This window comes from Salmo salar, chromosome ssa06 (genome assembly GCF_905237065.1).
Source record: "Salmo salar chromosome ssa06, Ssal_v3.1, whole genome shotgun sequence".
Lineage (NCBI taxonomy): Eukaryota > Metazoa > Chordata > Actinopteri > Salmoniformes > Salmonidae > Salmo > Salmo salar.
The window spans coordinates 66,852,660-66,879,492 of NC_059447.1; the positions used below are offsets into that span (position 1 = coordinate 66,852,660).

General features: G+C 42.1%; 1 protein-coding gene across 2 annotated transcripts; it reads right to left on the bottom strand.

Annotated features, from left to right (window-relative positions):
- Positions 1-6,478: 6,478 nt before the first annotated feature.
- LOC106607876 (adhesion G protein-coupled receptor F5) lies at positions 6,479-26,561 on the bottom strand. Of its 2 annotated transcripts, XM_014205336.2 has the most exons (21): positions 26,378-26,561; positions 25,608-25,711; positions 25,200-25,248; positions 24,726-24,884; positions 24,383-24,550; positions 24,212-24,247; positions 23,962-24,120; positions 23,659-23,811; positions 23,517-23,552; positions 17,286-17,342; positions 17,100-17,153; positions 16,925-17,019; positions 12,439-12,500; positions 11,880-11,992; positions 9,736-9,917; positions 9,403-9,573; positions 7,864-9,228; positions 7,624-7,665; positions 7,470-7,520; positions 7,145-7,202; positions 6,479-7,028 (listed from the first exon to the last, which is right to left on the bottom strand). In XM_014205336.2, exons 2-21 carry the CDS (start codon positions 25,707-25,709, stop codon positions 6,961-6,963), a joined length of 3,180 nt encoding a protein of 1,059 aa, XP_014060811.1. In that variant the 5' UTR covers positions 25,710-25,711; positions 26,378-26,561; the 3' UTR covers positions 6,479-6,960. The 2 variants fall into 2 exon arrangements, with proteins under 2 accessions (XP_014060811.1, XP_014060813.1); XM_014205338.2 differs by lacking the exons at positions 23,659-23,811; positions 23,962-24,120; positions 24,212-24,247 and having other exon boundaries at positions 26,378-26,546.
- Between the last annotated feature and the right edge of the window lie 272 nt (positions 26,562-26,833).

Consider the following 26,833-nt stretch of genomic DNA (forward strand, 5'->3'; position numbering starts at 1 on the left):
CTACCTCACCTCGCTCATCAACTCATCCTTGACCGCTGGCTACGTCCCTTCCGTCTTCAAGAGAGCGAGAGTTGCACCCCTTCTGAAAAAACCTACACTCGATCCCTCCGATGTCAACAACTACAGACCAGTATCCCTTCTTTCCTTTCTCTCCAAAACTCTTGAACGTGCCGTCCTTGGCCAGCTCTCTTGCTATCTCTCTCAGAATGACCTTCTTGATCCTAATCAGTCAGGTTTCAAGACTGGGCATTCAACTGAGACTGCTCTTCTCTGTGTCACGGAGGCTCTCCGCACTGCTAAAGCTAACTCTCTCTCCTCTGCTCTCATCCTTCTAGACCTATCTGCTGCCTTTGATACCGTGAACCATCAGATCCTCCTCTCCACCCTCTCCGAGCTGGGCATCTCCGGCGCCGCCCACGCTTGGATTGCGTCCTACCTGACAGGTTGCTCCTACCAGGTGGCGTGGCGAGAATCTGTCTCCGCACCACGTGCTCTCACCACTGGTGTCCCCCAGGGCTCTGTTCTTGGCCCACTCCTATTCTCGCTATACACTAAGTCACTTGGCTCTGTCATATCCTCACATGGTCTCTCATATCATTGCTATGCAGATGACACACAATTAATCTTCTCCTTTCCCCCTTCTGACAACCAGGTGGCGAATCGCATCTCTGCATGTCTGGCAGACATATCAGTGTGGATGACGGATCACCACCTCAAGCTGAACCTCGGCAAGACGGAGCTGCTCTTCCTCCCGGGGAAGGACTGCCCGTTCCATGATCTCGCCATCACGGTTGACAACTCCCTTGTGTCCTCCTCCCAGAGTGCTAAGAGCCTTGGCGTGACCCTGGACAACACCCTGTCATTCTCCACCAACATCAAGGCGGTGACCCGATCCTGTAGGTTCATGCTATACAAAATTCGCAGTGTACGACCCTGCCTCACACAGGAAGCGGCGCAGGTCCTAGTCCAGGCACTTGTCATCTCCCGTCTGGATTATTGCAACTCGCTGTTGGCTGGGCTCCCTGCCTGTGCCATTAAACCCTACAACTCATCCAGAACGCCGCAGCCCGTCTGGTGTTCAACCTTCCCAAGTTCTCTCACGTCACCCCGCTCCTCCGCTCTCTCCACTGGCTTCCAGTCGAAGCTTGCATCCGCTACAAGACCATGGTGCTTGCCTACGGAGCTGTGAGGGGAACGGCACCTCCGTACCTTCAGGCTCTGATCAGGCCCTACACCCAAACAAGGGCACTCCGTTCATCCACCTCTGGCCTGCTCGCCTCCCTACCTCTGAGGAAGCACAGTTCCCGCTCAGCCCAGTCAAAACTGTTCGCTGCTCTGGCACCCCAATGGTGGAACAAGCTCCCTCACGACGCCAGGACAGCGGAGTCAATCACCACCTTCCGGAGACACCTGAAACCCCACCTCTTCAAGGAATACCTGGGATAGGATAAAGTAATCCTTCTAACCCCCCCCTTAAAGATTTAGATGCACTATTGTAAAGTGGTTGTTCCACTGGATATTATAAGGTGAATGCACCAATTTGTAAGTCGCTCTGGATAAGAGCGTCTGCTAAATGACTTAAATGTAAAATGTAAATGTGATCTTAGGCTTGTGTGTGGCCGCTTGGCCATGGAAACCCATTTCATGAAGCTCCCGTCGAACAGTCCTTGTGCTGACGTTGCTTCCAAAGGCAGTTTGGAACTCTGTAGTGAGGGTTGCACCGGAGGACAGACGATTGTTACGCGCTTCAGCACTCGACGGTCCCATTCTGTGAGCTTGTGTGGCCTACCACTTCACGGCTGAGTCTTTGTTGTTCTTAGACGTTTCCACTTCACATTAACAGCAGTTAAAGTTGGCCAGTGCAGCTCTAGCAAGGCCATGGCTTGGAGAGATAAGGTCTCTGTACCAATAACAGTTGGTTGTATTCTTGCAGGTGATATGGGTTGGAAGCTCCATCATATTATTATGGTTATAAATAAAAGGCAGTTGCTCCATGATGAAATGGTACAAGAGTATACTCTACTGGACAAAAAGTTTACAGCACTTATTTTTTCACGCGATCTCTCATCCAAGTACTAACCAACCAGCGGGGGCCAGTTCTGTGTAGCCGTAGCACGATTTTGGTGACCTTATTTAAAGTTTTCTGCTGAAACGTATTTTTAATAAAGTTGAATCAGTTTTTGATTTATTTTTATGTTCAATTCTTTATTACAATAAAGTGTATTCCCTCAGAGCAAATACTTTTACAGGAGAGGAGGTGTCCCACTGTGATTAACTCGTTTTACAGAAGAGGAGGGGCCCCACTGTGATCAATAGTGTGCCTCGTCAGAGCAAGGCATATATATCCTGTCAGATGTAAAGTTAAAAAAGAATCTGAAGAGAAGCACATAAAATGGAATGTTCCACTTTCAATATTCTACCTTGGCAGTTACATGCCTCTTGATCAACACCTATTTATTAATTTCTTCATGTCACAAACCTGGACAGTTGTTTTAGGTCTGCTTAGTGTAAACAGTTTGATATGTAAATGGTGCTTTATATTTTCTTAAAATGGCACTCGTCTCTTTTTTACAATCATTTAACACCTGATTTACGTAACAAAAGGCACACCTCAATAGGTGGTCCAGGTATGTCATGACATAGCACTTGTGTAGCTTTTGTTCTCTGTTGCACCTCTATTGTCGGAATACAACAGTTGTAGACCTTACAGTGAAATGCTTACTTACAAGCCTTTAACCAACAATGCAGTTTTAAGAAAAAAATTCCTTTTAAGTAAAAAAATAGATAAGTAAAAATTAAGAAATAAAAGTAACAAATAATTGAAGAGCAGCAGTAAAATAACAATACCAAGGCTATATACAGGGCGTACTGGTACAGAGTCAATGTACCAGTACAGAGACAATGTGCGGGTGCACCAGTTAGTTGAGGTAATTGAGGTAATATGTACATGTACAGTGCCTTGTATTCACCCCCCTTGGCGTTTATACTATTTTGTTGTGTTACAACCTGTAATTTAAATTGATTTATATTTAGATTTCATGTAATGGACATACACAAAATAGTCCAAATTGGTGAAGTGAAATATAAAAAAAATTACTTATTTAAAAGAATTCAACAACAACAAAAAAAACTGAAAAGTGGTGCGTACATATATGTTCACCCCCTTTGCTATGAAGCCCCTAAATAAGATCTGGTGCAACCAATTACCTTCAGAAGTCACATAATTAGTTAAATAAAGTCCACCTGTGTGCAATCTAAGTGTCACATGATCTGTCACATGATCTCACTATCAAGACCAAGGAGCTCTCCAAACAGGTCAGGGCCAAAGTTGTGGAGAAGTACAGATCAGAGTTGGGTTATAAAAAAATATTAGAAACTTAGAAAATCCCACGGAGCACAATTAAATCCATAATTAAAAAATGTAAAGAATATGGCACCACAACAAACCTGCCAAGAGAGGGCCGCCCACCAAACTCACGGGCATTAATCAGAGAGGCAACAAAGAGACCAAAGATAACCTTGAAGGAGCTGCAAAGCTCCACAGCGGAGATTGGAGTATCTGTCCATAGGACCCCCTATAGCCATACACTCCACAGAGCTGGGCTTTACGAAAGAGTGGCCAGAAAAAAATAAGCAAACTTGTTTGGTGTTCGCCAAAAGGCATGTGGGATACTCCCCAAACATATGGAAGATGGTACTCTGGTCAGATGAGATTACAATTGAGCTTTTTGGCCATCAAGGAAAACGCTATGTCTGGCGCAAACCCAAAACCTCTCATCACCCCGAGAACACCATCCCGGTGGTGGAAGCACGGTGGTGGCAGCATAATGCTGTGGTGATGTTTTTCATCGGTAGGGACTGGGAAACTGGTCAGAATTGAAGGAACGATGGATGGCATTAAATACAGGGAAATTCTTGACGGAAACCTGTTTCAGTCTTCCAGAGATTTGAGACTGGGATGGAGTTTCACCTTCCAGCAGGACAATGACCCTAAGCATACTGCTAAAGCAACACTCAAGTGGTTTAAGTGGAAACATTTAAATGTCTTGGAATGGCCTAGTCAAAGCCCAGACCTTAATCCATTTGAGAATCTGTGTGTATGACAAAGATTGCTGTACACCAGCGGAACCCATCCAACTTAAAGGAGCTGGAGCAGATCCCAGTGGCTAGATATGCCAAGCTTCTAGAGACATACCCTAAGAGACTTGCAGCTTTAATTGCTGCAAAAGGTAGCTCTACAAAGTATTGATTTTGGGAGGGGGGGGGGGGTGATGAATTGTTATGCATGGTCAAGTTCTCTGTGTTTTTGTCTTATTTCTTGTTTGTTTCACAAATAAAAATATTTTGCATCTTCAAAGTGGTAAGCATGTTGTGTAAATCAAATGGTACAAATCCACAACAAATCCATTTTAATTCCAGGTTGTAAGGTAACAAAATAGGAAAATGCCAAGGGGGGTGAATACTTTCGCAAGCCACTGTAGGTAGAGTTAAAGCGACTATGCATAGGTAATAAACAGAGAGTAGCAGCAGCGTAAAAGCGTAGAAGAGGGAGGCAAAGCAAATAGTCTGGGTAGCCATTTGATTAGCTGTTCAGGAGTCTTATGGTTTTTGTGGGTAGAAGCTGTTTAGAAGCCTCTTGGACCTAGACTTGGCACTCCGGTACCACTTGCCGTGCGGTAGCAGAGAGAACAGTCTATGACTAGGGTGGCTGGAGTCTTTGACAATTTTTAGGGCCTTCCTCTGACACCGCCTGGTATAGAGGTCTTGAATGGCAGGAAGCTTGGCCCCAGTGACATACTGGGCCGTAAGCACTACCCTCTGTAGGGTCTTGAGGTCGGAGGCCCGAGGCCCGAGCAGTTGCCATACCAGGCAGCGATGCAACCAGTCAGGATGCTCTCAATGGTGCAGCTGTAGAACCTTTTGAGGATTTGAGGACCCATGCCAAATCATTTCAGTCTCCTGAGGGGGAATATGTTTTGTCTTGCCCTCTTTACGACTGTCTTGGACCAATAGAGTTTGTTGATGTGGACACCAAGGAACTTGAAGCTCTCAACCTGCTCCACTACAGCCCCGTTGATGCGAATTGGGGCTTGCTCGGCCCTCCTTTTCCTGTAGTCAACAATCATCGGCTTTGTCTTGATCACATTGAGGGAGAGGTTGTTGTCCTGGCACCACACTGCACAACACGGTCCTCAAGCAAGGGGAAGGCTGGTTACCACAGATTCCCATTAGACCAACTCCATGAATGCCCTGGCCTGAAGTTTGAAGACACTAGCCAATCCTCAGTGTGTTTTCTGGAACAAGTTTGCAGTTTTGTCTAAAAACGTATTTTTTTTCACCCTTTAGTGTGTGCAATGGTGGAAAAGGTACCCAATTGTCATACTTGAGTAAAAGTAAAGATGCCTTAATATAATTTTGTTTATTTTTTAATTATTATTTACAATGACGGCCTTCCCCGGCCAAACCCTAACCGGGACAATGCTGTGCCAATTGTGCCATGCCCTATGGGACTCCCAATCACAGCCGGTTCTGATACAGCCTGGAATCGAACTAGGGTCTGTAGTGACGCCTCTAGCGTTGAGATGCAGTGAATAAGATGACTCGGGACGCCAAAATGACTGAAGTAAAGGTGAAGTAAAAGTGAAAGTCATCCAGTAAAATACTACTTGATTAAAAGTCGGAAAGAATTTGGTTTTACAAATACTTAAGAATCGAAAGTAAATGGCCGTGGTCTAAGGCACTGCATCACAGTGTTAGCTGTGCCACCAGAGATTCTGGGTTCAAGTCCAGGCTCTGTCGCAGCCGGCTGCGACCGGGTGACCTGTGGAGCGGTGCACAAGTTGCCCAGTGTAGTCCGGGTTTGGCTGGTAGGGATGTCCTTGACCCATTGTGCGCCAGCATCTCTTGTGGTGGGACCAGTGACATGGTTTGGCTAGCTTCTGGATTAAGTGGCTATATGGTTCTTGGTCACCTTCCTGACCAAGGCTCTTCTCCCCCGATTGCTCAGTTTGGCCGGACAGCCAGCTCTAAGAAAAGTCTTGGTGGTTCCAAACTTCTTCCATTGAAGAATGATGTGTTCTTAGGGACCTTCAATGCTGCTGACATTTTTTGGTATCCTTCTCCAGATCTGTGCCTCGACAAAATTCTGTCTCGGAGCTCTACGGGCAATTCCTGCATTTTTAAAAGTGTAAAGACAGCCATGGGTACACTCCAACACTAAGACATCAATTACAAACAATGCCTTTGTGTTTAGTGAGTCTGCCAGATCAGAGGCAGTAGGGATGACCATGTGTTCTCTTGATAAGTGTGTGAATTGGACAATTTTCCTGTCCTGCTAAGCATTCAACGTGTAACGAGAACATTTGGGTGTCAGGGAAAATGTATACAGTGTAGTGAATGTAGTGAAGTAAAAGTTACATTTCTCAAAAATATAAATAGTAAAGTAAAGGACAGATAACCCAAAAAACAACAAATGCCGTAAAGTATTTGTTCTTAATTGTCACCACCACTGGTCTTAGACTCCACAATATATTACTTTTTACATGTAAATTAAACTTAATATAAATTGTGACAAAATGAACAGTGAATTATTCAAAGAGAGAATGTAATGTGTTATTTCAGAAACAATCTCCATTCTTCATGTTAGCTGATTAATCCATTTACACAGTAATACTCTTATTTAAACACCCCCACAAACCAAAAAACAATAATCATGTTTTTCAATATAATACTCAACAATCCCAAAAAGTTCAAATACCATATAGTTCAGAATGAATCGCTTTGTGTTAGACATAACCACTAATGACGTCACTGAGAGTTGGGGTCAGATCTTAGTGGCAGTCACTTCAAGGTCACACTCAAGGTGTTAGCTACTGTAACCTAGTGCGTCAGCTGATGATGTGTGACAACGCCTTTTTGATTGTCAGATTATTTCATAATAATCACATTTGTTGCATAGAGTTAAGTGTTGAAAGTCTCTGATGCACCATTAGTGCTGGATGTTGGAGCTGCTGAAACGTTGAAAACGTCTGGAACAGTAGGAACAATAGGTCAAACAATGGCACTACATACTGTAGTATAAGGGCAATTTAATGTGAAGTTCTGCCCAATTGCCTAAGAGTATTGCTTTATACTATAGACTTACTTCTCCTCCGTATCCGGAAAAATCCCAAACCACTTGACGATGTTGGAGCACTTGTGGTCTGAAACGAGAATATAATATAACACTTTCAATACTAGCTTAAAGGTAGTAAACTTCCTGACATGTTCAACACAGTGATAAATACAATAAAATGGTCATATGAGTAAGCATAGACAATAGTGTAATAAACCTGTTGTGGCCAGCAACAAATAATTTAGATTTATAACATGTTATACTTAATTATAAACATGATCATGTAATGTAATGTAATGTAAATGTAATGATCATACTATATTATGCAGCCATGTGGTTTGAAAAAAGCCCTTACCCTTGTGCGGTTGGAGGACACTTGTGACCTTCCTGTCAGAGCTTCCCGGATCTGAAAGCACAGACAAGGAGTTCATCAAATATATGAATTGTCATTACAAAGCACATTACAATACATAATATGAGGGGTATCAGTAAGTGTGTTAGGAACATACCTTTTTGTCCAAAAGTGTTCCAAATACCAAGATGAACAAACCCTTTGAATGATAACATGGTGAAGGATGGAATTACTACACCAAAGTCCAGTATATTTAATTGTAAACATTCATCCAAATCTTAACTTAGTATAACAAGCCATTGGGAATTGAATGCATTAAAAAATATATATATTTCAAGTCAATTGTATTTCACTGAGGAACAGTTAATTAATAGTGTTATTTAACTGAGCTAAATACCTGTAGTGAATTGAAGATTGCAAACACAATATGGATTCCTAGATTGTTTGGTGTAGTCATGGTTCCTACTCCTAGTCCCCAGGTAGTACCAAAGAAGGGAGTCAGAATGGCCAGACACCTGGCGATGACCACCAAAGCATTTCTCTCATCTGGCTGGGTAACATCCCCCACACCTCTCCTCAGCATTTTGAACAGAACCACAATCAGGATCAAAAGGTTGATGACCACTATGGTCAGGGCAGGGATCACAAAAGCCAGAAGGGCCATTGACTCTGTCCAGTTGAGCCAGCAAACCCCGTCATTCCCTCTAATGTATTGTTTCCCTGGAGCTGTCACTGCAATAGTTATGACAGCAATGATGAGGGGAGCTCCATAGCCCAAAGAAAAACTGATGGCCAACATTGCTGGTTTAGACATGTGAGAGAAAACCATGACAGTCCGGTAGAGCAGCAAAAGGCCTGAGACCAGCATCCAGAAAAACAGAGCCAGGTAGAAAAAGTGGATGAAAAATGTTGCCGTGGAACACGCAGGTAGATCTTTTTTTGGATTTTCGGAAATTGCTGCACCAATAATGAACCAAATGTCAGCAATCAGAAGGGAAAAGGCGATGTTCACTATAGAGACATGACGTATGTAAGATGTGTTGTTTCCAGTCACAGCATTCCATACCAACATCTCAATGATGAGACACACGACCAAGCAACCCATTGATATGCCAACTCCAATGTAAGTGATAAAATCCAAAGCGACTCGTAACACAGCTGGAATGAAAGGCGACATCAAAATGGAGAAGGAGGTCAGATGATTACAGTGACAGGTGACAGTGCCATTCTTATCAGACTGCAGTTCACATCCTTTACCATCCCATCCTCCAAGGCCGTCAAAAAGGTTGAAGTTCCAGAAAACACACTGAGGATTGGCCAGTGTCTTGTTCAGTACGTCAAATCTGAAAGTCACATTCTTGATTGTGCCATTCACCTTCACCAGAACTACTTTGCCGTTGATAGTGTTGACACTGTTGACCCTGTTGTTCAGACTGCTGCTGTTTCTTGCAGGTAAAACATTATCCAAGGATTCAAATGTTATTATGGTGATTGAACTGTAGGAAGCTTCAGATGCCGGTATGTCTATCAGAACAGATGAGTTTAAATTGAATAAGTTGTTGACTGAGTTGTTGACTGTGGTTTTGTTTAAAAAAATGCTAGACGTTGCTATGTCAACAAAGTCATCGGTAAGGAAATTGGAAATTGTTTCAACGGTGCCCAGAAATCCTGAGCTATCATTTTTGGTGAGGTTGGTGTTTAGAACACCCCAGGAGGCTTTTGCTGCATTAGAAGTAAGTACACCTGCCGTGTCCAGGAAATTCTAGAGATCAAGATAGAAGTCAGAATTCGTACAGGATTATTGAAATCCTAATAAAAATGATGCTGTATGTTCTCTAATTCAACTATTAAGGGTGTAATAATAAATTAGTATTATAATATCTTTGAATGGAGTGTTTAAAAATGATTTAAAGTGATGCTGTTGATGTCAACATACCTTCATCAATGGTTTGTTTATTGGGGTACTTCGGGACACATTTGCAACATTTTTAAGAATATTTACAACAGTAGAAATAGTTGCAGGTGATTCAGCTATTCTACCTAGGAGGGTAAAAGTGCTGTTGCGGAGTCTTTCCAAAAAGACTGGAAGACCAGTCCCCACTAAAGCCTGTGTGGATTTAAAGTGATGAAAGAAAGATAAAATACAAATGAATTTCAGGGTTGATGCTATACACAGTACTGTAACAAAGAAATACCATCATTACTAAACAATTTTTATGTAGAGTATATTTTATATCCAGTGAAAATTGTTAATATGTTAACATATTACCTGAGATAAAGAAAAAAGGTTATCAATTTCTTTTAGGACACAGTTGTCCACCCGATCTGAAAAAGTTCCATTTTTGTTACAAATGGCAGTCTTTTCACCCACTTCATCCGGTTTGCAGTAAACTACAACTTTCTCATCAACTTGTCCATTGCCATAGATCATATCATTCAAGCAGATTAACTCTGGAGAGAAATGGAATAGGATTTGTGAAATCATGACGTGAAAACATTACTCCACATATACAGCGGGGGGAAAAAGTATTTGATCCCCTGCTGATTTTGTACGTTTGCCCACCGACGAAGAAAGGATCAGTCTATAATTTTAATGGTAGGTTTATTTGAACAGTGAGAGACAGAATAACAACAAAAAAATCCAGAAAAACGCATGTCAAAAATGTTATAAATTGATTTGCGTTTTCATGGGGGAAATAAGTATTTGACCCCCTCTCAATCAGAAAGATTTCTGGCTCCCAGGAGTCTTTTATACAGGTAACGAGCTGAGATTAGGAGCACACTCTTAAAGGGAGTGCTCCTAATCTCAGCTTGTTACCTGTATAAAAGACACATGTCCACAGAAGCAATCAATCAATCAGATTCCAAACTCTCCACCATGGCCAAGACCAAAGAGCTCTCCAAGGATGTCAGGGACAACATTGTAGACCTACACAAGGCTGGAATGGGCTACAAGACCATCGCCAAGCAGCTTGGTGAGAAGGTGACAACATTTGGTGCGATTATTCGCAAATGGAAGAAACACAAAAGAACTGTCAATATCCCTCGGCCTGGGGCTCCATGCAAGATCTCACCTCGTGGAGTTGCAATGATCATGAGAACGGTGAGGAATCAGCCCAGAACTACACGGGAGGATCTTGTCAATGATCTCAAGGCAGCTGGGACCATAGTCACCAAGAAAACAATTGGTAACACACTATGCCGTGAAGGACTGAAATCCTGCAGCGCCCGCCAGGTCCCCCTGCTCAAGAATACATATACATGCCCGTCTGAAGTTTGCCAATGAACATCTGAATGACTCAGAGGACAACTGGTGAAAGTGTTGTGGTCAGATGAGACCAAAATGGAGCTCTTTGACATCAACTCAACTCGCCGTGTTTGGAGGAGGAGGAATGCTGCCTATGACCCCAAGAACACCATCTCCAACATCAAACATGGAGGTGGAAAGATTATGCTTTGGGGGTGTTTTTCTGCTAAGGGGACAGGACTTCACCGCATCAAAGGGACGATGGACGGGGCCATGTACCGTCAAATCTTGGGTGAGAACCTCCTTCCCTCAGCCAGGGCATTGAAAATGGGTCATGGATGGGTATTCCAGCATGATAATGACCCAAAACACACGGCCAAGGCAACAAAGGAGTGGCTCAAGAAGAAGCACATTAAGGTCCTGGAGTGGCCTAGCCAGTTTCCAGACCTTAATCCCATAGAAAATCTGTGGAGGGAGCTGAAGGTTCGAGTTGCCAAACGTCAGCCTCGAAACCTTAATGACTTGGAGAAGATCTGCAAAGAGGAGTGGGACATAATCCCTCCTGAGATGTGTGCAAACCTGGTGGCCAACTACAAGAAACGTCTGACATCTGTGATTGCCAACACGGGTTTTGCCACCAAGTACTAAGTCATGTTTTGCAGAGGGGTCAGATACTTATTTCCCTCATTAAAATGCAAATCATTTTATAAAATTTTTGACATGCGTTTTTCTGGATTCTTTTGTTGTTATTCTGTCTCTCACTGTTCAAATAAACCTACTATTAAAATTATAGACTGATCATTTTTTTGTAAGTGTGCAAACGTACAAAATCAGCAGGGGATCAAATACTTTTTCCCCCCACTGTACCTTAAATATATAAATAAACAATATTTTATACAATATTTAGAATTATAATTTTATAGATATTACAACTGTAGATTACATGTGATGAATTATGTGATAACATGAAGGCGAATTTAAGCGAAATTCTTGAGACAATATTTTTGAAGCACACCAGAAATTTAAGAAAGTGAACAATTAATCTAAAATCAACTGACATGTACTGCTGCCACAGTTTAAACTGATCTAAATACTTTTTTGAATGTATTTCAGGACAAGTAATAACTAACTTTGTCCACCAAATGCTAACCTAATCAAGTACTTACGTATCTGATATTTTTCTCCAAGTGTTGAGACAATATCCTTTTTTGCTTTGGCAATTTCCCCATTATCGACAATTGTTGTCATAACAGTAAAATCTGCAATAACACTTCCCTTCCTATTCAAAAAAGTATCAGCAAACATATCCACAAATGAATTTCATGCATGTGTACATTAGCAAAAATAGCCCATACATACATTGTATAACATCAACCCCAAGTCCTTTTCATTTCGAAGGGATACTCTTGTCTCTGGGGCATATACTGAAAATGTATTTATTATATTGGACATTGTGGGACACAATTTAAATTGTTAGTATTTCAGCTTTGCTTAGCAGCCTTCAATTCGTTACATTTGTGCAACAAGTATTATAGGGCCCATATATCCCTCAAAATCACTAGGGATTGAAATGATACATTATACTGAAAGTTGAGAAATTGGCTAAATTTAAGGAGACATTTACTATTTGAATATTCAAATGAGTAGCACATGAAATGAAGGCTTGAAATAACATCAAATGTAAAAGATTTTGAATAGAGGTAATAACACCGGGGCAAAACTTACTTTAAGCTATTTAACTTTGCTGATATGAAGCCTTTCATGTTTCTCTTATATATGACTTTGATCTGTGTGAGACAGTGAATTATTATTGATCAAGAGTGATTTAAAATAAAGACTTGAAAAGGACATGAAATGAAAGCTCTCTGAAGTAAACCAGAAACGTGTTGGTGAATGGATTTATTAAATTAATTATGGTAACACTTCCAAACTGGTTTCAAGGACTAGGCGTAACATACAGATGTAGGATCTTAATTTGAGCCAGTTTGCTACAGCAGAAAAAGAATCCTGTGTCAACAGGAAATGTGAATTTTTATGTGGATTATCATTAATGGACATTTTTGTAGGGGTTTATACAAGTCTGAAATTTCACACTGGAAAGTAAAAACATCAGAAGCCTTTTCAAACCACAAATATATAAGTTCTCCTGCTACAGGGTGATCAAATTAAGATCCTACTTATGTAGTACATGTAAATGTGACACTCAAATTAGTATGATATGTTACGTTTGGTATGGTTACATAATGCCGGGCGTACACGACATTACTTTCAAAATCCTAACATCTCTGAGCCTCTCACATTAAACGACAGTCTTTCCTGTAGTTTTGTGTCTTGACAAAGTAGTGTTGCGCACACTAAACAATGTGGTACAGATGGTCATACACTACAAGATTCTTCACTTGGTTGTGAGGATTCTCTATATCACACTGTCTCGCCAAAACTATGATGTGATTGGATTGTTAACATTGCTAGAACGAGCTGTGGCTCAAAGCAGCCTCATAAGCGTTTTCAGTCACGCATTCATGTTTGCCATACAGAGTTAAAATATTTAGCCAATCCATTTTGAATGGAATAACATTGTTTGTGAACTTCAGAGCTGTAATGATTTGACACATTGGCTTTGGTAAAGGCAATTTACAAATGCATACTAGTAGTAGTCATCGCTCTTGCTCGAGAGTCTACACATTCAGAGTGATGCAGTACAACGTCATCATCTTTGGTTTCTTCTCTTGCGAGCTCTCATTGGTTACTGCTGATCACTGTTCTTAAAACTTGTCGTTGCACATCTCACACTATAAGAGCGTTGCAGATTTTGTGCTGATAAAATCAAACGTTTGAAAATATTGGGATGTCTGGGACGGCTCAAAGATGGGATCGGTGGTCCTCAGAATGAGTCTCTGACCGGCTCACATTAAACGAGCATAGGTGACAGCCGCGTGCCGCGAATAGGCAACGACGCGGGGATTTTGTCTCCGATCTCAAAGACTTTCCACTGGGCACAGACGTCAATTCAACATCTATTCCACGTTGGCTCAACGTAATTTCAGTGAAATGACATGGAAACAACATTTATTCAACTTGTGTGTGCCCAGTGGGTTGTCTGGGACTGTTAAATCGGGTCCAAAATCGTGTGTAGTGTACACCCAGCCTAAAGTAAAGGTTCACCCATTTTGAATGCTATATTGTTTTTGTGCATCTCTGAATGTTGTTCTTTCAATTGCCCTGGGTTGTTTCATGTTTTCATGTGTATCTGAGTTATTGGCATTCAAGCAGGCAGAAATATGTCCGGTATGACGTAGCACCATGATAACATTTCTCTCACTACCCTGGAAGTTAATAGGAATATGACTTTTAGATCGCGAAAACTTCTATAACACATGTCAGATTTCAATACTGGCCGATGTAATAATTCGGGAGGATATCTTCTCTCGAATGAGGCATTGATCATATTTTTGCGATATTCCTACCTCGAGAAATGTGTAATTTAACAGAGGTTCTAGCACATTTTCCCTATTTGTCTGCCTCTTTAGTCCAGGATGCATTGCATGGTGCTGTTGCCAAAGATATCACATTCACGTTGTCAAGATATCACATTCACGTTGTCATGCTGCTTCACACGGTTGCTAAGCTAATCATCATGCAATCCCTTCTCAAAGTCAGTGTATATGTTGAGAAAAGTGCCTATTTTACTAGAAAGTACGAAATGTCATGATTCGTGGGCCAATTGAACGTGTTGCCCATTGATGTAGCATGGGAAACATTTCCCATCGCTTCAAAAGTATATCTGCAGGTTAAACATGTTGAGATTGTAGACTCCTAAACTGACAGTGCAGTTTGTTTAGGCGATTTTACAGCTAACTAGCTATGTTACATATTGATATTGCCTTTGGTATTATTGTGTGTACCTGTTAACGGAATGTTATATCTTAATGATAATAATTAGCAATCAATAAGCCTTGACTAATCCCCAGGGTTTTTAAGACACTGGGTTGAAGAATAATTAGGCAAGGACTCAGCTTTCTGCAAAAGGTTCATTGGGCTTTATTCAGAGAACGTTCTAAGGTCCAAATAACAAAAGCTCATTATATACCAGGCTCCTCATTTACGCACACTCCCCCACACAAACCGTAGTTAACCTACGCACATATATACACACAAATATTAGATGTATGTTTCACTCCCCGGATTTCTCACAACCGTTAATCACTATCCAGCGCTGCCCGTTCCTTTACCCCGAGATTAGAGAAACCTTGGAGATATCTCCCTGCTAAAAACACCCCTGCTTAAACACACACACACATTTTGTTCCGGACTTCTACTAGACCTTATGGGACTAACCATTCAGTCCATTAATTATTAATTATCCATGCTACATAACTACTAATTAATAATGGATTATTGATTCATTTACCTTTATTAGATAATTCTCTTATCAGTACCTACGTTTGCTAGCTAGCTAGCCAGCCAGCCCACAGAGAGTACATTGCATTGTGGATTTTGTAGTCGACTTGAGCTGCAACAGATTTCTGCAATGATTTTCCATGTTGCTACCAACCTTATTATATTGCCAAAATGAATCACTTGTTCACAAATATATTGTTGTCATATATTAGTGTTATTTAACACTGTCACTTCATTTAACATTCTTAATGATTTAACCTTTTTTTCAATTTTCTCCTAAAATGACATACCCATATCTAACTGTCTCTTGCTCAGGACCTGAAGCAAGGATACGCATATTCTTGATACCATTTAAAAGGAAACACTTTGAAGTTTATGGAAATGTGAAATGAATGTATAAGAATATGATACAGATCTGATAAAAGATAATACAAACAAAAAAAACATGCGTTTTGATTTTTGTTCCATCATCTTTGAAATGCAAGAGAAAATATTTTTTTCAATTTCTGCCACCCGATGGCAGTAGTGTGTGTGCAAAGTTTCAGACTGATCCAGTGAAGAATTACATTACTGCACAATATTTTGTATCAAGTCTGCCAGAAGTTTGCCCAAATGTGACAAATTGGTCAATTGATACATTTTTAAGTACATAACTATAGATAACATACAAAAAAGCTATGGTCATAAAAATGTTTACGTTTACACATTCCCAGGAATGTCATACATGATGGATCATTAGCTTTTACACTAACTTTCACACATCTAGATGGCCGGGCGGAGTTGGTTTGGAGCCAGAGACAGCAGTGGTGTCAAACTGTGGACCCCAGTTCCTACATTTGAATATGAAAAATGGACTTTATCAAACAAACTATGCTACATTTTATCTCTGGGACCCTCAAGATGACAAATCAGAGCAAGAATACTGGATGTAAGTACATTATTTACCTTCAGAGGAGAATATATCAAACCAGTTGCCGTGATAAAGGTTTTTGTTGTTTTACACTCTCCTCAAACAATAGCATTGTATTTTTTCACTGTAATAATTAATGTTAATTGGACACTGCAGTTAGATTAACAAGAATGTATGTTTTCTGCCCATATAAGACATGTCTATGTCTTGGAAAATTGGCTGTTGTAATGCACGTAATTCTAGCTCACATTAGCAACAAATGTCCCGGTTTAGGGACACCTATCCCATAGAGGTTTTAAAGGAATGAGTGGTTTTAGGTGAATTTTTTCTTTAAGATAGAGGGGTTAGGTTAAATGCGGGAGACACATTTCAGTTGAAAGCATTCAGTTGTACAGATGACTAGGTATCCCCCTTTCCCTTTTCCATTCCCTTTAAAGGCAGGAGGTTGGTCGGGTCATATTCGAATCACATCATCGACAACTTTTGCATTTTAGCTACTTAGCAACTGTGCGCCTACTTAATACTTTTTTAGCTACTTTGCAACTACTTGGCATGTTAGATAACCCTTCCCCTAACCCTAACCCTAACCTTAACATGAACGTTAACCTAAAACCTAACATTAACCTTAGCTTCGCAAAAATTTGCCAACTAGCCACCTAGCTAATGTTAGCCACAACAAATTGTAATTTGACACATATCATACGAATTGTCATATGTCACATATCATGCAAAATGAAGGATGGACATTCACAAATTAATACATACCATATGAAATGTAACTTATTATACTAAATGGAGTGAGACCAATTTACGTTTACATCTACCCCTGAGTCCAGGTTGACACTTTACATTACAGCACATGGACATTGTGATAAGGATGAGGGAATATAGTATACTCACAGTTTGATCAATATCTTTGAACATTGCATTATTTTCATCATTAAAGATGGATTGAAAGTCGAGAGCCATAGTAAATTGTAGGTTCAGTGTGTTTTCTAAAACAAAAACAGAACAAAATGTAAAAATGCGAAAGTTAAAATTGTAATTACACATTTGTATAATTGAGGTCTCATACCGGAGGGTGTCGTTGGAGTTGCTGAACTTGCTGTTGACTGTTTTGTTGTTGGTACTAGGGCACAGTGGAACAGAAAAACAATATATTGAACACATTGGTGTAACTGGAATAGTGGTTATGTCAAACTTCTTTCAAACATGTAACAAGGAAATATGTAAAATTAAATGAATTTATAGATTTGTATACTTGATGTAGTACTGGATGGTGTCATTGTAGTTGTTGATCTTTCTGTGGATTTTTTTGCTGTTGGCACAGAGGTACAGTGGAACAGAAAAACATTATATTTAACTCAATGGTGTAACTGGAATATTGGTGATGCCCGACTCAATAATATAACAAGGAAATACCGTAGGTCCAATGAAATTACATTATTGATTTGTTCCTTTGATGTTGTACTGGAGGGAGTTGTTGGAGTTGTTGAACTTGCTGTGGACTGTTTTGTTGTTGGCACGAATGCGTAAAAGTATTTACTTTACTGACATTGCTGTGTATCATTGAATGATTGCATTTTGATTAACAGAGTAGTTATGTACAGTAACTACTGTGAGAGAAAACTTCATATTTACCTGATTTGTTTGATATTAATACTTAACAAATAGTAAGACATTTTTGTTCTACTAATGCTGTGTTTATATGGTCTCCACTCTAGCCCCCTGCAGCTAATCTGGGTGTCAGGAATCCCGCTTCCTGAGTCTGTTTCTGCCTGAGATGACTGTTTTTGTTTAAGTGTTGTCTAAGGTTCCTGAACGCACCCTGTCTGGTTGCCAGGCAACGAAGTTAGGCGGGAGATCTATGTATTACCCGCACCTGCATCTCATCAACCTTCTGCACACCTGGTCCTGATCTTCACCTCTTCTTAAACCCTGAGCTGACATCCATTCCCTGCCGGATCGTTAGCAACGAACAGTATGTTGTGCCAGCGTATCAGCCTCATGTTTCCTGAGATAGTTTTGTTGTTTAGTGCTTGTTACTGGTTACTCACTCCCGTTTACTCTGTCTACAGTCATTCTCCCGGAACATTCAACTCCCTTGCCTGGCCGTCGGTGGATACAGTGACTGCATTGGATCAACCCATTTACTCTCATCAACTCACCTCCGCTGCCGCTCCGTCTCCTGGATCACTCAAATTACACATCAAGACTACCAATAAATACTCACCTTCATTTTACTCACCTTGTCCTGGTCTGCTTCTGGGTTCTGTCTTAGAGAATCGTGACAGAACGATCCGGCCAAAAATGAACCCAGCGGACCTGGACTCCGTTCGCCATGCCATTACCCATCGGGGTCAGATGTTGGGACAACACAACACGGCGCTACAGGAGATCGCGCTTTAGGTTCAGAATTTTTCTAATATTCTAACGAATATCCAGGCTCAGTTCAGTTTGCCGGCGGATCATCCACCACCTGCTTCACCCCTCTCACCTGTCGCTTCTGGAGGGGTTTCCTTCCGTGAGCCCAAGGTTCCGACACCAGATAAGTACGAAGGGGATTTGGGAAAGTGCCGTTCGTTTCTTATGCAGTGTGGATTAGTTTTTGATCTACAGCCCTACTCTTACGCCACAGACAAGGCTAGGATAGCCTTTGTTATTGAACTGCTGCGTGGAAGAGCTCTGGAGTGGGCATCAGCCATATGGGAACAACAGGACACCTGCATGGGGTCATACCAGGAGTTCACGGCAGAGATGAGGAAACTCTTTGACCACCCTGTCCGAGGTAAGGACGCAGCTAAGCGGTTGTTCTCCCTTTGCCAAGGAGGTCACAGTGTGGCTGATTTTGTTATTGAATTCAGGACATTGGCTGTGGAGAGTGGGTGGAATGAGGAATCACTACGGCTTGTCGGAGCAACTCAAGGATGAGTTGATCTCCTATCCTGAGTCTAGGGACCTGGACAGTCTGGTAGCATTAGCTATTCGGGTGGATAATAGAGTCCGAGAGAGACGGAGGGAGAAGAAATGGGGCACGTCCAATCCTCAGCACCCGTTAAACGGCTCGGCTCGCTAAAGGTGGGAGGTCTTTTTGCGAGCCAGTTTCAACCTCTCAATAGTCCTGTTAGACCTCTTTTTCCTGCTACCCTCATGAATAAGACTCAGAGTTTAGCGATTAACACATTTATCGACTCAGGTGCAGATGGCAGCTTTATAGATGCCGACTTAGTGGAACAGCTGGGGCTTTCTAAGGAGAAGCTACCGGAAGCCATTGAAGCTACAACTCTGAACGGCAGTAGTCTGGCACGTATCACTATGAGGACTGAACCGGTTAAGATGTTGTTGTCAGGGAATCATTCAGAGGTTATATCCTTCTTCATTTTGCCTTCTTCCCATGTTCCTCTGGTTCTTGGATACCTCTGGCTGAGAACACAATCCCACATTCAATTGGGTGACCAGCAAGGTAACTAGTTGGAGCACTGAATTCCATGCTAACTGTCTGAGGACGGCCTGTTCCCATTCGGTTCCTCGTAAGGTCAGTGATTCTAACTCCCCTGAATTGTCCCTGGTTCCTGAAACATTTCACGAATTGGGTGAGGTGTTCAGTAAGCAGAAGGCACTGTCACTTCCTCCCCACCGACCATATGATTGTGCCATTAACCTGTTTCCTGGAGCTGTCTATCCCAAGGGACGATTATACAGCATCTCTCGACCTGAACGGGAGGCTTTGGAGACCTACATAAAGGAGTCTCTAGCTGCTGGTCTTATTTGTCCCTCGTCTTCACCACTGGGGGCAGGAATCTTTTTTGTGAGTAAGAAGGATGGTTCTCTTCGACCGTGTATTGATTACCGGGGGTTGAATGATATTACGGTTAAGAGCAAGTATCCCCTGCCTTTGATGAACTCTGCTTTCGATTCTTTACAGGGCACTACGGTGTTTACTAAACTTGACCTACGCAATGCGTATCATCTGGTCCGGATCAGAGAGGGGGACAAGTGGTTGACTGGTTTCAATACACCGATGGGTAATTTAGAATATCTGGTGATGCCGTTTGGATTGACCAATGCTCCTGCAGTGTTCCAGAGCATGGTTAATGACGTATTGAGAGATATGATCGATCTGTTCGTGTTCGTTTACCTGGATGACATGTTGATTTTTTCCAAGGAGCATTCCAGCCACGTCCAGCATGTCAAGCAGGTTCTGCAGCGATTGCTGGAGAACCGCCTGTTTGTGAAGGCCGAGAAGTGTGACTTTCACGCCCACACTACATCCTTCCTCGGGTACATCATCTCCCGGGGAGAGATAAAGATGGACCAAGAGAAGGTTAGGGCAGTTCTGGATTGGGCCCAGCCTGATACGAGATTGCAGCTCCAGAAGTTTCTGGGGTTTGCGAATTTCTATCGTCGGTTTATCCGAGACTACAGCCGTGTGGCCGCTCCATTAACTGCTCTGACTTCTAGCACCAGGACCTTCAGTTGGAATCCAGAGGCAGATCTTGCGTTTCTGGAACTGAAGGTCGATTCACCAATGCCCCGATTCTCTCTCAACCTGACGCTGCCTGACAGTTTGCCGTGGAAGTGGATGCGTCTGATGTGGGGGTTGGCGCTATCCTGTCCCAGCGAAGCTCCACTGACGGCAAACTCCATCCCTGCGCTTTCTACTCTCGTCGTCTGTCGTCGGCGGAGAGGAATTACGATGTGGGTAACCGGGAGCTTCTTGCAGTGAAACTGGCATTGGAGGAGTGGCGCCACTGGTTGGAGGGAGCGGAGCAACCGTTTATTGTCTGGACTGACCACAAGAATCTAGCGTACGTGCAATCGGCTAGACGTCTCAACTCGCGTCAGGCCAGGTGGGCTTTGTTTTTTGGACGTTTTAATTTTTCCCTAACATTCCGACCTGGATCTAAGAACGGCAAGGCGGATGCCTTGTCCCGGAGGTTCTCCAAGACGGAGGAGAGTGGGGCCAAGACCGAGACGATTCTTCCCCAGAACTTTGTTGTGGGAGCTGTCACTTGGAGGATTGAGGAGGAGGTTCTGGCAGCCCTTCGGACGCAGCCCGGTCCCGGTAACGGTCCACCCGGTCGGTTGTTTGTGCCTGAGTCTGTCCGGTTTGCTGTCCTCCAATGGTCCCACGCCAGTAAGATGGCTTCTCACCCTGGCGTAGCTCGGACGATGGCGTTACTACGCAGACGATTTTGGTGGCCTGCCATGGGAGAAGATACCCGGGGGTTTGTTGCTGCATGCCCAGTATGTGCACAAAATAAGAGTGCCAATCGGGCCAGTTCTGGACTTCTTCACCCCCTACCTATTCCCCAGCGACCATGGTCGCATCTGGCTCTGGACTTTGTTACGGGATTGCCCTCTTCTGAAGGGAACACGGTCATTCTGACTATTGTGGACAGATTCAGCAAGTTCGCCAACTTTGTACCCATCTCCAAGCTTCCCTCTGCCACCGAGACGTCCGAGATCCTGGTTAGGGAGGTTTTCAGGGTCCACGGGTTGCCCAGTGACATTGTTTCCGACCGTGGTCCTCAGTTTACCTCTGCTGTCTGGAAATCCTTCTGTTTGGCCATTGGAGCTACAGTCAGCCTAACATCTGGATTTCACCCCCAATCTAATGGTCAGGCGGAGAGGGCCAACCAGAAGATGGAATCCACGCTGCGCTGCCTTGTCTCCTCCAACCCCGCCTCTTGGGCCTCTCAGTTGCCGTGGGTCGAGTATGCCCATAATACTCTCCCTACATCTGCTACTGGGATGTCTCCCTTCCAGTGCCTGTACGGTTACCAACCTCCCTTGTTTCCTTCTCAGGAGAAGGATCTCGCGGTACCCTCGGTCCAGGCCCATATTCGTCGTTGCCACCGGACCTGGCATAGGGCCAGAAAGGCTCTCCTTAGAGTTTCTGACCGTTATCAGCTCCAGGCGAATCGTCACCGGATTCCAGCTCCAGTTTATGCTATTGGAGATAAGGTATGGTTGGCTACACGGGATCTTCCTCTGCGGACGGAATCAAGGAAACTGTCACCTAAGTTCATTGGTCCGTTTGTGGTGGAGAGGGTGACTAATCCCGTTGTGGTGACTAATCCCGTTGTGGTTCGACTTAAGTTGCCTAGAACTCTCAGAGTCCACCCCACCTTTCATGTCTCCTGCCTCAAGCCTGTGCACCTCAGTCATCTGCTACCCCCTCCGTCTCCTCCTCCTCCACCTCGGATGATCGGAGGTGGTCCAGTCTACACAGTGCGCCGCATTATGGATGCCAGACGGCGGGGTCGAGGTTTTCAGTATCTCGTGGACTGGGAGGGGTATGGTCCTGAGGAGTTGGATTCCTCGCCGTCAAATCCTGGACAATACCCTCCTTACTGACTTCTACCGCCTCCATCCTGTGGCGTTCGTCAGAGGGGGGGTACTGTCAGGAATCCCGCTTCCTGAGTCTGTTTCTGCCTGAGATTACTGTTTTTGTGTGTTGTCTAAGGTTCCTGAACGCACCCTGTCTGGTTGCCAGGCAACGAGGTTAGGCGGGAGATCTATTTATTACTCGCACCTGCATCTCATCAACCTTCACTCCCGTTTACTCTGTCTACAGTCATTCTCCCGGAACATTCAACTCCCTTGCCTGGCCGTCGGTGGATACAGTGACTGCATTGGATCAACCCATTTACTCTCATCAACTCACCTCCGCTGCCACTCCGTCTCCTGGATCACTCAAATTACACATCAAGACTAACAATAAATACTTACCTTCGTTTTACTCACCTTGTCCTGGTCTGCTTCTGGGTTCTGTCTTAGAGAATCGTGACACTGGCCGTATGATCACTAGAGATAGCTTGAGCTGACAATTGATCTACAGCTCGCATTCCATAGACAACATGTGGTGGGTGTAACCGAGAGAGAGCCTGGAGCAGTAGAACAAAACCCTATTTACATTTTATTTATTCCTTATCATCCTGGCATCTGTGAAACTAATCCGGGCTAGGGGTTAAAACAACACCAGGTGCAGATAACCACTAGATAAACCCAAGGTGGCTTACCATGCCCCCAATCTGCCTGGGAGGGGGGAACCAGCCATGACTAAGCATTTTTAGTGTCAGCTATATAAGAACCAGCAGTTTCTGTAAAGGTTAAGCTCTCTGCAACACACTCAAGAGTGTGGGGTCTACAGTTTAATTATTGCAATAATTAATCAAAGATTGATTGTTAGAATTATTGTAATTGTCCATTTTTGACACTGTTAAATATATTTGAAATACATAGATTATTGTGTAAAACCAGTACTTGCTTCCTCTTCTGCTGGAAAAGGTGTGGTAGCAGAGAAATGTGAGATGATTATGATAAGGGCTTGTTCTCTAACCTGTTTTACAGCTTTTTGTCTTACAGCTGTAGGTCTCAAGTAAATTTACAACCATGGATAACACCATGGCAAGTTGATGTTACTAAGACTCTAATTAGTACAATAACACTGTTGTTAATTAAATAGTCATTAGTAACTGTCTCATACCTGCTGTTGGAGATGGTGTTGTACAAGCCGTCAGATCTATGTGGTAAAGGAGATAAGGGTAATCTTAGAGTTTAAATGTTGCTGAACGAATACATAAACATTGATTAAACTAGCACAGTGGAGGTGGTAAGGAAACAGTTACTTGTGATTGGCTGACAAAACGGTCCATAAGGAGGAATGGCTTTGATACATCCACAGGAGTCATCAGTACTGTCACAGGACCCATAAGAGAGACACTGGTCACATGACCAACCATACTGATCCTCACATCTGCATGTGCTGTTTGGGTAGCATGCTGTGAATGAAAGGAGAGTGGATGGAACATCATCATATCAATGTTTTCTGTGAAACCAACTATTTGAAAATATCTGAACCAGTTCTTGAATATATTACAAAGCACAAGGAATTAAAACTCAAATGAGCATCAGCAACAGAAATCTCTTACCAGTAGTGAAGTTCACGTCCGTTACATTTAACGATTTGGAGATCAGGACAGGGTAGGTCAGGTCATTCACACTGGCCCTAAGTACATCTATCAATGTAGCTGAAATATCTGTCATGTCCAACTCAATTTCAATAATTTCCCCATAAATGGTTGATGGCTCTATGGAAAATTAAAATTAAATAAATCATGACAAGCATGTCTATTATTTTCAGTAAATGGAATCTATTGCTTGAGTAACTTCTTGGAATACCTGCTGTAGTAGTTGGACTTGGACAAGCAGTAAGATCTGTTGGGATTAGGTAAAAGACGTGTTATCAAGAAGAACTATGCAGCTGGGAGAAATTGCCAAAAACAATTACATACAACTACAACAACAGGTACAATGTCAAACACCAAGTGGATGTGAGAATCAAATAGTTACTTGTGATTGGCTGACAGAACTTTCCATCAGAAGGATAGTCATTGAGACATCTACATATTTTTCCATCAACGATCTTATCACAGGACCCATTGGAGGAACACTGGTCACATGACCAACTATACTGGTCCTCACACCTGCAACTGAATCCACTGGGGTCTGAGGAGCATTCTGTGAATGGAGGGGAAGTGGATTGAACATCCTCAACATGGAGATACAACGTTTTCTTCTGATACCAACAACGTCCAGGTTAGTTTTTTAAATGCACCATTTACTAACACATGAGCCCTGTAGATCTTGAACCTTTTATAAAATGAAGGAAAAAAGAACAATTAAAAACTCTTACCGGTAGTAATGTTTATGTCTGTTACAAATAACTCATTGGAGATCAGGATGGGGTAGGTTACATTTTTCACCTGGGACTTTAGGTAATGTATGGTTTCAAGTGTAATATTGTAGACGTCCAACTGAACTTCACCAACTTTCTCATAGATGGTTGCTGTCACTGTGGAAACAATTCAACTCAAGAGATCTTTATGGTCCCCGAAGGACAATTCTTGTGGACCATAAAAATCAATGTACACACATAAAAACATGCACACAGCAAATATTCCGCACACAGCAAATATCCAATGGCAAAGAGCAGTGAGATAAATAATGACGTTAGTTGCTAAGCAAATTGTTATATTTGTTTTGGATTTGTGTGAACATAAACAATATTATATTTTTTTCAATTTTCTAGGGTGCCTTCAAGCACATTGGGGGCGGCAACGTAGGTTTGAGCAGACCAAGTGAAAACGAAACAAAACAGCTGACTCACCCTCTCGCTTTTCTCTAGAAGGAACTTGTGATCCATCAGCGGGTGATTCCTGGAAAAGATAGATTTAATCAGAATAACATTGATTTGTATCATTGCGTCAAATGAAGTAGGTGTTTTAACACTCAAAAAAGTCCCCTTATGTATTGGCATGGTAGATACACAGGGATGTGCAGTGTTATTACAATGTGGAAACAGTTACACAAATGTGCTGTTTTTGTAATTATAATGAATACATGCTGTAATTGCACCAATGGAACGAACAAACAAATCTGTTTTGAAACATATTATATTAATAGTGATACACCTGAAGATATGTAGCTCAAACAATATTATATTTCTCTGACATTGCTAAATATCGCCTTGTGAACGATTTTTGAAGTTTTTGAAGTTTATTTACTGGCCTCTTACCTCTGATGTTACATTTGGAGTTTCCAAGCAATCTTGTTTTTCCAGACTACAGCAAAGTACCAAGAGGACACTAAAGTACCAAACTGTCTTTGGTGAGGCCATAGCTGTATGAATATAGCATAAGATAAACAAAACATCATACTATCAATATTACACATTTTAGATTTTTCCCCCAATGGAATACCATATGGAGTGCAGATTGTGAGATAGCATTGTGCAAAAACATTCTACAATAAAACACAACTAAACAAGCATTAATTATGGTGACAGCTGAGGTATTTGTGTGCTGTTTTCTTGATATTTTTACTTATTAACCTAATTGGAATGCTAAGAAGAAAATTGTTGCGGTCTGATGAAGAAGGAAACATATGACTGACAAAATGGTTGGTCATGTCTCTTCTGCATTTCAGTGAATATATTAACCTAACTTTTCTGTACATACTGATCCAATCGCATTAAATGCAATTTAATCTGAAATTCATGCTCAAAATGACACACATAGCATGCACTCCTGGATCTGTATACTACATATGTACATATAAGAGATGAGAATGATTACTTATTATAATAATTGTGACAGTGTCACAAGCACCATATGTTGTCTAAGAGTCCTTCATTTACTCTTCTGTATTCACATTGTTAAACCTTTAACAAATATTACATTTCTATTTATAACTAAACCCTGTGAAAGGTCATACTTAAAAATGAACTCAATCAGATTCTTTACATCATTTCAATATAAAATGTGGAAAGTACAATTATAATCTTACCCCTCCGACTCTCTCAATTGAATTCTCAAGGAAGGTCAAAAAGGTTTTTGTGTGTCTCTTGCCAATTTGCCACTGTACTCTGATTCAGAGGGGTTGGGTTAAATGTGGAAGACACATTTCAGTTGAATGCATTCAGTTGTACATCTGACTAGGTATCTCCCCTATCCCTTTCGCTATCCACATTCCACATCAAAACATTCTATTAAATATAATAAGGGCATTCACTGTGTAAGACACCTGCTTGACAGGTTTAGGTTTCTCCTCTTTGTCCTTGAACTGTGAGAGCATAGTTGAGTTGAGTCAGAATCTTGATTAGAATCCAAAAATGTGATTATATTACTCCAGTGCTAGCCTGATGAACTCAGGAAGTGCATGAAATGGATGGAAGGGGTGGTTGGGGGGTGAAAGGGAGGTGGAATTAGGGACGTGACTACAGGTTTGTTGGATTTGAGGTGT